The sequence below is a fragment of the Papaver somniferum genome, chromosome 7 (assembly GCF_003573695.1).
Source record: "Papaver somniferum cultivar HN1 chromosome 7, ASM357369v1, whole genome shotgun sequence".
In the NCBI taxonomy this organism is placed as follows: Eukaryota; Viridiplantae; Streptophyta; class Magnoliopsida; order Ranunculales; family Papaveraceae; genus Papaver; species Papaver somniferum.
Window position 1 is genome coordinate 252,125,862 of NC_039364.1, and position 11,562 is coordinate 252,137,423.

Genomic DNA, 11,562 nt, shown 5'->3' on the forward strand with positions numbered 1-11,562 from the left:
TAATAAAAGTATCGTCGACCTAGAGGTGGAATTGAGCTGTTTCGGAAAGGCTATTGCCATTGATGTCGGAGGAAAGTTGTACTCAGTTGAGATTTACCATCTCTTTGATTGTATTCACAAAGAACGTCTTGACGATGTGTGCTCAGGTGCTGATAAAGACTACAATGTGTTCATCAATTGACTTCCTGCGACTTTGAAAGTATTGCAATTTGACGGACCGCTCGCAGTGGAGAATGAAAGAGACCTTATTTTGCCAAAACTTTTCGCTCAAGAACGAGGATATTATGGTCTTACTAAATCTTCATTATTTACTTTCAGAGATCCTGAAAAGGCAGCAATTGAGTACCTTGTGCATAAGGTTGTGCATGACATTGTAGAGCTAGCACAGTACCCTGGTCTCGAAGTGGAGCTCACTAATACAACAGTTGAGTCCTTAGGCTTAGTCCTATGGTTGCTAATCTAGCAGCTAGATTAGCAGTCCACGTCAGCTAGGACTACCTTCTAAATTCTGTGGGAGTGCTAATATAGCAGCTAGATTAGCAGTCCACGTCAGCCCAACGCTGTTTGGTTCAGCGCTTTAAATATCAGCCGTCAGATCAAAAAATAAATCGCGAAGCGCTAAACCATTCAGCGAAAAGGTAGTTTTTTTAACGCTGAACCATTCAGCGCTTCAATCCGGCTGCTAGTTCAACTGCGAGCACATGTTAGGAGAGAGAACTAGTGTTAACAAATAGACCACATTTTTTTTTGAACTGCAACCCTTTTCTGCTAATCTAGCAGCTCAATCTAGCACATAGGACTTGGTCTTAGGGAGAATGAGTGATGAAGCAAGAGAGAAACTCTGAAATTGGCTGGCATGGATTCTAGATACATCACTGTTGAATTCTTCTGCAAGCTTCCGCAAGATATTCAAAAAGACTTGGAATTTAAGGATACAAAAAATTATCAGGATTGTCAAACGAAGTCCCGGCAGTTATAAAACGACGAATAACACTTGAGAAAAATTTGGATGATTCTAGTAAACAACAGCAAGCTATCGCGAATAAAAAGAAGGGAGTTGCACTGGAGGAAGGTGTGAAGAGGAGAAAGGACAGATGTTTTCGCAAAGCAGATTCAAATTTTCAATTATTCATGCAAAAGTTTTCGGGAGCGACAAATGAGAAGTAATTAATAGCTAACAATCTTCTTTGCCGTTTTCGGCCGTATGATCCTGGGAAAGTTGTTTGTCCTTTTATACTGGACTCGAGATATCATATACAATATATGATTGTCTTTGTCGACGTTTCCGACCTTATGACCCTGGCGATGGCTTTTGTTTCTCCATATCGAACTCGTGGTTGAGTAGTGCGGCATTTTCATGACAGTCAGGAGCATAAGAGGTATCACGCTAGTTTTATCTTTTATCGGATCTTTGATCCAACTCATAGGCTTTCGCTCGGTAAGAAATATTTAGGGAGAATGAGGATATAGGATTCTAGGTACTTTATTTGTAGTCTTGACTGTATGCACTGGGTATGACAGGAATGCACTACTTATTGGCCCATCAATATAAGGGTCATTACTCAAAACCAACCTTATCTTCGAAGCTGCTGCTTCTTATGATTGTTGGATATGACATGCTTTTTTTGGTCTTCCGGGTTCACAAAATGATATTAATGTTTTGCATAATTCGTTTATGTTTGAAGGTCTAAAGTATGAAGTGTGTCCCACGTCCATTTCGTAATCAACGTCTATCAATACACTCATAGTTACTCCCTTTGTCCCTAATTTGATGACCTAGTTGTAGTTTGCACAATTCTTAAGGCAAAGAGAAATGGGAATTTTAGATATTTTTCACAATTATATCCTTGAGGATAATTACTAGTAAAATTAAGAAATAATGTATCTCTCAAACTATACAACGGATATCCGTAAACTTTATTTGTATATCATCGGAAAGCATTTTAAAACACCTACGTAATGATTATACCTTTTTCTTATACTAATAATAATCAATCACAAGGATGATTTAAAATATCCTATTGTTTGAGGTCATCTATTTTGGGATAGGATTTAAAACTAACTAGGTCATCTATTTTGAGATAGGATTTAAAACTATCTAGGTTATCTAATTTGGGACGGAGAGAGTATCATCTTGCGGATGGGATCTATCCGAAAAAAATAAATACAGAGTACTTGCCTTTCCTCGTACCAGAAATCTGCTCTGCAATTCAACTTAAGAATATCAACTTCACGGTAAATGATTCTTCATAGTTAATTATCACAAAAAATTGACGATAAATCTTTTATGGGTAGTCATCAGTGCACCCATACAAACCACTATAGCATAAAAGAAAAACAGCAGAAAGGGAAAGAAAAAGCTTTTGCTGCACACATGCTAGGGAAGAGTGAAAAATAATAATTCATCATGGGATGAAGCTCTTGCCCTTCTGGTAGATTTAACTTCTGCAATTGCAAGTCGCATGATATAATTGTGTTGCGTGGTTGAAGTAGCAACAGAAGTGTAGCTTTCTAAATAACTCTCAGTTCATACTCGCCTGCCATAGTTATGTACCTCACCCATGGTAGAGCTTGGTATCCACTCTTTTCAATGATCTTAAGGTATCGGACCTAAGAGAAAATAAGTATATTGAGCAGAATATCATCAGTACTCACTATTAAAGAATATATAATACTTAAACAAAATACCTTAACTTGAAAGATGTCGAGATTTTTCCATGCAAATGAACCACTCAAGATTAAATCAACAACCTTCAAGTGTAAAAGGGAGAATATAGCAACTACCTTCTACAAAAGTGCTACAAACCATCTAAAATAGCAACAATCAAAGAGAGCTAGAAGTACCTGTATCCCAGAGACAGTAAAATATGGTATCTCAAATTTCACACGAATAGGAGCTTTCCTTTCAGGAGCTGCTTCTTCGGCAGTTATACTGGGAAGACTGAATTCAGCTCTAAGCATGTACTCCTAAACAATTTCATTTGATCAAATCATTGAATATGTACAACATCATACAAGAACAATACTGAATTGCAAACATCTAGAACTTCAATGCAGAGGATAAAAGCATGTCGGCTGGGATAGCGGTTCAAATTCTAGTATTACCTTGCCACCAGGGAAGGATTTTATTTTCCAGCACAGTGCATCATTCTCAGGTGCATATGCAGCAGAACCCATGGAAGTACGCACATTGGGATTGGTAGCATCAGCTGGTACAGGCATCTCAATCTCAACATTTGTTGCAGTGCTTTACCACAATGGTATCAGGATAAACAAAAGTTAATGCTAACAGTCAAGGAACTTAAGTAGGCAAGCAACAGCACGAGTTTTAAGATAAATAAATGTACCTACGCTCCTTGAACTGGCTCCGGGCTTTTACCATGATTTCAATACGACTTCTGGAGTGCCTTTCAATTTGAGCTTCCACCCAAATCAGAGGTTTTACCTAAAATTAACATACAAAAATCAATTTCAGTGCACTGCAGAATGAAGAATACCCGACAATGATTATCAAGTGATTAGCTTAACCTGGGTAGTCAGTCTATATGTCATCAAGTCAAAAGCCCCATCAGGAGGTATGAAAGATATTGTCCTGTCATTTTCAAATCGGGCCAAGCGCACACACCTAATGGAGAGCAAAGTGCAAGAGTGCAAAGATTCCGTCAGAATATCAAATTCATCTAGATAAACACAACGTGACAAACACATGCCATGTCAAAAGACCATTTCAACCAAAGCAGAACATATCTGGAGTGAAGAGTCAGATACATACTGATGAAACTTAATATCGTCCAGGTCAATGGCTTTTCCCTTCGTTGATCGACCTTGAGCCTCCAATAGTACTCTATCATTTAAACCAAGTTTACACTCCGGCATACCACTGAAACAGATGAAGTGCGGCAAGTTTAACTTTTTCCAGTATGTGCCAGCAGTAAATCATATAATGGATTTAAATAGGTTGAATATAGGCTGTGGCCTACTAGCAAATATTTCTCAGATTCCAGGCCTAATATAAAGAATGGACCATTAGACAGCTGTTGCAATCATCAAGCCCAAAATATCATAAGATATACATAATCTGCCAGTCAAACCCATTCTAAAAATTATTCATCTAGTTTCCCGTTTTATTGTTATTTATTAATTAATATATTTTTCATATTGCATCCTGTGCTTGCCCCGTTACTTGCAGCTAAGCCTTAAGTTACTAAACATACTAATAATATTGGTTGCCACAACATGGAAGTGTTAGGAACTCCAGAGCACCAATCATCCTAAAGACACTGTTGTAATCCACATTGGATTCAAATGGCAATCCCCATCTCCAGTTTCTACAATTGTGATATATGCCAAAATATGTCACGTGCATCAGGTTCAAATAGCATTCACGATCTCTAGTTTGTCGTACATAATAGCACAAGCCATGACTGCTTACTGTATAATAGATAATAACAATAACACAGAGGTATGATTTCGCCATTTTAGGGAACTAAACTTGTTAAAAATATCATTGCTTCCCAACAGAGAGCATAATGAGAAGGGGAATGGCGAGTAAGACCAAAACTCACCTCAAGTATGTTCTCATCTTCAATGCACCGACAACATCTGACCGAATTATTTGCCCATTGCTGTTAACAAGTATATTGACACTTTCTACCACATCCAAGAATACCTAATATAAAAAATATCTCCTCTGAGTTATCCTGTATAGCTTCTAAAGAAAATGAACAAATATGAAAACAAACAACGTACTTCGTTTTTCTTGTATCGTATTCCTTCACTCCGCCAAGACACTGCATTTGTCACAGCCATTGGAGGTCTCTGAGTGACTTCCATCCTGTAAGCATCAGTCTTGATAAATTCACTAAGAATCTTAGCTTCAGTGTACTGAGGATAACCGAAATCCATCATTTCATCAAGCAACTCATACTGCATAAACCATACAGCACCAGTACAAACTAATCAGATTGTATCACTAACTCCTACCAATCATGAAATAACTCAAACATAATTGAATGACACAAATCCTCTCACCACAACCACAAAATTATCTCTTAAAGACTCCTCTTCCAGCTCTTCAAAGTAGTGTTTGAAGACCTGCCACATTAGCACGGTTTACAATTCGGAGATTAACAGAAATCATGAGTTTTCATTAGAAATCAAGCATATAATAGAGATCTTACATCGACTACGCGGTGTAGAAAAAGAAGAAGACTGGCAGCATTACAGTTCTGTCTTGATGCTATCATCAAGTAAACATTATTGTGTTGTAAAAACATGTATGTAACACCATTATCATATACAACTGGATTTTGAGTGTCTGGATCTCCCTGAAACAAATTACAGGAATTGAAAAAACAACTTAGATTGTAGTTTCCCCAAACTAAGCAGATCGAATTAAACCTATATCATAATTTTGAACTCAATTGATACCTAAAGTATGAAGACATCAATGAAAACCTAAATATTTAACCTACAATCGAAACGACCAAAGGAAAAGAGCACGAACGAACCTCTTTTTCGATGAGCTTAGAGAAGAATTTCTCGGCTTGAACAGCGGTTACATCACCCCTAAAATCACGCCAAACAAGAACACGACCTTTAATGTCGAGAAGAAACAGCGCCGAGGCGGCGCCAGCCATTGATCCTTGGAGATCTAAGCGATCAGATCAGAGAAATAGCAATGGGATCTGATAGTAATAATCTACAGTAATGTTTAATAATAATCGGAAAGAAAGAAAACCAAGTTTGGATTATTTAAATGAGTTCTACGAATTTGAAAAGAAAATGAATTTCATAATTTCTTGTGGATTTCTTTCTATTTTGTTTCTCTTTTACTCCTGTGAGAATTTAGTACTCAGGGAGTCTCTCTCATTTCCTGTGCGTATCGGCAGGACTACAGTTTAACGTACGGTTGATGCGTAATAACCCAAATCTGATGAGGGGAACCAAAAGCTTGGGTGTCTGCATACAATTACAAGTTATCAAGGCCGGTTCATTTGCTATACCAATTGGCCGGGGAAACTAACCACGCCACTGTGGGAAAAGTATGGATCGATAGATATTCTATCGAGCGAGCAAGTGGACGCTGCAAATTCGGTTTAAATCACAACAACAAATGCATATTCGGCTATTGCGACAACTTGATGATGAGGAAGATGAAGACAAAAAAAAAAAAAAAAGACTAAACAACAGTATGGTGTTGATACATTCAGGTCAAATACCTGGAGCTTCAGAGAAAAAAAAGTATCCACAAGAAGATATACATATCGAGAAAGAGAATTGTACCACCAAAAGATAATGCACGATTATTTTCTTCCCGATTGTGCGCACTCTGGTCAAGATTTCCAACATCGGTTATACAATACCTCGCTATTTGGTGGCAAAGATTATTAATGAGTTTTTTCAGGTAAAACCTCAATTAATTATGATTTTTATTATAGGTCATAGTCCTGAACAAAATAGTACTTTGTCCCTATGGATTCTAGCTTATGGGAGACCTGCGAATTTGAACGATAAGTATCTTCGTATATGAAAAACAACTTCATACAAGTATATTTCATTGTTTTGCAAAGTAATGACTAATCGTTTTGGTCTAAGGTATTTACGGAAACCAACCGAGGAAGATGTCATAGAAATATTAAAGAAATACCAGGATAAGGATTCCAAGGAATGCTAGGTAATCTTAACTGTATGCATTTCGTAAAAGAAAAATTGGGTTCTTATACTTTTACGGTATAAGAACCCGACTGTCGGGTTCGTATCGAGCGAGACGTTATATTAATCCTGATTGGGATTTCATGGTATCGACCTCTCCCGGTCATCTTCATGGTTTCTTCGAGGATAAGATTTTTATCAAGTCTTACGATGTCGAATGAGCGGCACGACAAGTCAGTTATGACCAAAGATGTTCTACAGTTATAATTCCTTCCACCTTGTCAGCTTTTTGTGACATAAACGCCAGATTCACCAGATTTGTTTTCCTCTCTGGTTCTCCTAATTTTCTTGATACCTTTCCTGCTCGCCGTCATTGGCAGTTTTTTGTCGGTGCCTCGTGGTTGGTGTTGCTTTTGGGTCCCTGAGGCTAAAGGTATGAGATCATGAACCTTATATTCCACTTATACATGCTTTTAATTATAATAAAAATAATTATAATTGCGGAATAGAAAAGTAAATGACACAGCAAGATTTTGTTAACGAGGAAACCGCAAATGCAGAAAAACCTCGGGACCTAATCCAGTTTTGAATACTCTCAGAATTAAGCCGCTATACAAAATCTAATACCAACTTCGTATAGTTGAGTCTAAGAAGACTACCCCTAGCTACTTAGTTCCCTCAGTATCCCTGCGCCTTCGACTTCTAAAGTCACGCACGTGAATAACAAGTCATTTGGATCGTATTCCAAACAACAAAGGAATAATCGGTTTGGTAACCACTCTAATCAATCTTGCTACAAGATATAGATGAGTCGTTGAAAAAGGCTCTTCCATTTAATCTAATAAACTCATTTGTCTGGTTAGATCAATCTAACTATAACTACCGAAATAGTCAAGTATAGATCTGCACTCAATCAATATATATCTCAAAGAGAAATATAGGGAATGCCTATCTCACGCAACTAATCAATCATATCTATCAAAGATAAATCGATTCTAGTTGGATCCCAAACGATCAAGGTTTGTGCACTAAATCCACAAGATACGAAAACTAATAAGAATTATTATTCGTCTTCAAATCTTCTATTATCTTCAAATACCTGCAGAACACCACTTGAATCTCTTGTGATCAATCACGCACAAAACGGAGTCTGTCAACAATGGATTATCACAAGATGTCGTTAGATATAACAACAGTTCTAAAGATCTCGTCGATACTTTAATCTAGTCTGAGTGAATCTTATATCAGAAGAGAAGATTCTCAAGCAAAAACAAACTAGGTGCAATCAAAGTTTCAACAACCATTAGTCAATCAAATCAAATAGAAAACTAAATAATAATACTGCAGTTATTTAGTTTCCCACCAACGGTACTCGTAGAGCTTCTTGAACCCACAAAAGTCTTTAAACGAGCGGTCGTAAGAGATTTCACCTAATTAGGATACTTTCCTCTCCGAATAGACGGCTCCAACAGAAACAACAAAAAATAAAGTTTGCATGGCTCTTAGGATAGTTTGTGAAAATGCGGGGGTACAACAACTACACCCAATATTTTGATTAGCAATCTGTATGGACTAACTCCAATATACTTTCAAGAGAATCAACTAGACTCAATCTTAATAAAGTATATCAAAGAGTTATATCTCTCTTTCTTGATTCAATACTTACTCAAGCAAATGGAAATCTGCGAGTCTAATTGAATACAAGAGAAATCACTTGAACGGTACCAAAGACCAATGTTCAAGTATCAGTCAATTTCAATCAACAACCAAAGGTTGGATTTCCCAATTGATTGATTCAAACGCACCAGCTGTGATATTTCAATTATATAACAAAATATAATGCGGAGAAGAAATAACACAGACACCAGAAGTTTTGTTAACGAGTAAACCGCAAATGCAGAAAAACCCCGGGACCTAGTCCAGATTGAACACACACTGTATTAAGACACTACAGACACTAGCCTACTACAAACTAACTTCGGTCTGGACTGTAGTTGAACCCCAATCAATCTCACACTGATTCAAGGTCCAATTATGCTCCTACGTCTTTGATCCCAGCAGTATACTACGTAGTTGATTCCCTTAGCTGATCTCACCCACAACTAAGAGTTGCTACGACCCAAAGTCGAAGACTTTAATAAACAAATATGTAACACACAGAAAAGTCTACGGTAATAGATAATTCTGTCTCCCACAGAAATACCTACGAGTTTTGTTCCGTCTTTTGATAAATCAAGGTGAACAGGAACCAATTGATAACCCGGACTTATAATCCTGAAGAACAGCCTAGTATTATCAATCACCTCACAATAATCTTAATCGACGCGGCGAAAGAAGATATTGTGGAATCACAAACGATGAGACGAAGATGTTTGTGATTACTTTTATATCTTGCCTATCGGAGATATTAATCTCAATCCAATCGTTACGATTGTACTCAATACGATAGAAACAACAAGATCAGATCACACAACTACAAAAAAGTAGTTTCGATCCGGCTTCACAATCCCAATGAAGTCTTCAAGTCGTTAACCTACAAGGTCTCGGTAGAAACCTAAGGTTAAAGGAGAATCGACTATAGCTTATACAACTAGTATCACACAGGAGGAGTGGGGATTAGGTTTCCCAGTTGCTAGAGTTCTCCCTTATATAGTCTTTCAAATCTTGGTTTGCAATCAATGTTAACTTAGTAACAAAGCATTCAATATTCACCGTTAGATGAAAACCTGATTAGATTCAAGTTAATATCTTTCAACCGTTAGATCGAAAACTTAGCTTGTTACACACAAATGAAATACAAGTTTTAGGTTTGTATAACCGTACCCAAACATGTACATTTGTTGGTTCAACAGTAGTTAACCAAATGGTTAGCCATATGAGCACTTTCATATCAACCATGTTCTTCTTCACCATAACTAGTTCAAATGACTCAAATGAACTAGTTAGAGAGTTGTTCAATTGCTTCGATCTTATAGAAGTATACAAGACACATTCGAAGCAAAAATGATTTGATTCACTCGAATCGATTCATGAACTTTATAGCCACGGTTTACAAACTTGCATTCCTTAGTTAATATAAGTATAAGTTCACGAATAATCGTTTTTAGAATATAACAAACCTAAGTACGCGAACCAGGTACACGGACGTAAGTACCCGGAATGAGTTTGTAAATAGTTCACAAACTCCAGCAGATTTTCTCGGGAAGAGAACCTCCGACAGTACGCGGACTGGCGGACTGGGTTTGCGGACTCTGTTCCGGTTTCCTGAGCAGCAAAGTACACATACTTTGGTTCAAGGAATAAGGACTTATACATGTATTTGTTACAACATAATGCTTATATCCAACATTGGTTATATAATCTAAACTCTCATTTCAAATATTGAAACATTCTTAGAGGACGTTATATAGTTGTTATTCACAAACTATTTTTCGCCAAAGTCATTTTCAAGTGATTTAAACATAACATGACTTTCGTCACTAGGTAAAGATGAACTTGGCCAAAGTGAAAGCTTACCAACACATATTTTGAGAAATAGATAAGCGAGATAAACTCGGCTCTAAATAGAAAGTGTGTATAATCAAAGTCTATATAGCAAAACGACTTTTGTCTCAAGATAGGAGATAGAGTAGATAGACTTTTGAGTGATATATAAGTTCAAGTCTCCACATACCTTTTAGTCGATGAAGTTCCACCAGTTCCTTGAGTAGTTCCTCGTCTTGTATGATGATCGCCATGAAGTTCTTGTGCTCAACTAAACTTTCTATCCTAGTCCGAGACTTATCTATAGTAGATTAGAAATCAAGACTTATAGTTTTGATCACTAACATTGACAAACATGCTTGAGATAGCAACACATGCGAGTTCGACCGATAAGTGCTCTAACAATCTCCCTCTTTGTCAATTTTAGTAACAAAACTATCAATACATATGGAACACAAAAATAAATAAATAAACTTTTGTAGCTCTTCTTCCACATGCCTAATCTTCAACATTACTCGAAATCTTCGTCACTTCCAAGTACTCCAATGATTCCAAAGGTTGTAAGTTTAGCATCATCGTTGTTGAAAATCCATAGCTTTAACAATTAGAAAACAAGAATTCTCAATCATTGTTATACAATGTCATAGTATTATTATACAGCATCAGAGTCCAATTGTATCACAACTTCGACAACAATACTATGGTGATATGTATCACTCCCCCTTAGTCAATACTCCATCTCACATGGAAACCACTCCCCCTTACATAATGATCCGAAAACCATATGTATTTGTAGTGTGAACTACACATTAATTCTCCCCCTTTTTGTCAATAAAATTGGCAAAGGTACGAAAACGGGATCCTAATGAAAATTTCCATAGAGACATTTCATGACCAAAAGTAAGCACGTATCAACTTATTTAGATGCAATCATATAGCCGAAGATAAATGCTTTCATCAAGGAGTTTATAAAGATATAAGATACTCCTATAATATTCCACAGCCGCACTCCCCACAAAGATTTGACAATAAAGCACAAGTTCAATTAAGAACTCTCCCCCATAAAATGTCATTCCCGAAAGAACAACAAGAGCGACCTTAATTTCATAAGAAAATAAGGATTTCTTTGGACATAACAAATCACATACGAATATGAATTTGAATCCAAAAATATTCAATTAAATTAACCACAAGAAAACCCATGATTAATTCAATCGGAATGCACAACAAAATTACCACAAAGAGTGTGATCAATTTAATTGGTCATGCTCAACATAAATGAACTTACGGAGTCTCACAGTATATACATAAATTATGGATCGGGGAAGATCAATACTGCGGAATAGACAAGGATTCATTCTATTTTCCATCACTATTTGCACAATGACATACAATAGACATAATCCTCGTAAACAAAAGTTCATC

The 11,562-nt window shown here is 36.8% G+C and overlaps 1 protein-coding gene across 1 annotated transcript; it reads right to left on the reverse strand.

The window, feature by feature from the left end:
* Positions 1-2,188: 2,188 nt before the first annotated feature.
* Positions 2,189-5,901, reverse strand: LOC113300135 (AP-1 complex subunit mu-2). Its single transcript, XM_026549323.1, has 11 exons — positions 5,511-5,901; positions 5,181-5,327; positions 5,032-5,094; positions 4,750-4,926; positions 4,566-4,669; positions 3,773-3,880; positions 3,529-3,625; positions 3,348-3,445; positions 3,106-3,247; positions 2,845-2,967; positions 2,189-2,610 (listed from the first exon to the last, which is right to left on the reverse strand). The coding sequence occupies exons 1-11, from the start codon at positions 5,637-5,639 to the stop codon at positions 2,512-2,514; spliced, it is 1,287 nt and encodes a 428-aa protein (XP_026405108.1). The 5' UTR covers positions 5,640-5,901; the 3' UTR covers positions 2,189-2,511.
* Between the last annotated feature and the right edge of the window lie 5,661 nt (positions 5,902-11,562).

What these genes read in the sequence shown, in the direction of transcription:
- LOC113300135 (XM_026549323.1), bottom strand. Translation starts at nt 5,639, where the DNA reads ATGGCTGGCGCCGCCTCGGCGCTGTTTCTTCTCGACATTAAAGGTCGT. An exon ending in TACGATACAAGAAAAACGAA is followed by an intron (nt 4,670 to 4,749) that starts GTACGTTGTTTG and finishes TTTTTATATTAG; the next exon opens with GTATTCTTGGATGTGGTAGA. An exon ending in AGCCAGTTCAAGGAGCGTAG is followed by an intron (nt 3,248 to 3,347) that starts GTACATTTATTT and finishes ATTGTGGTAAAG; the next exon opens with CACTGCAACAAATGTTGAGA.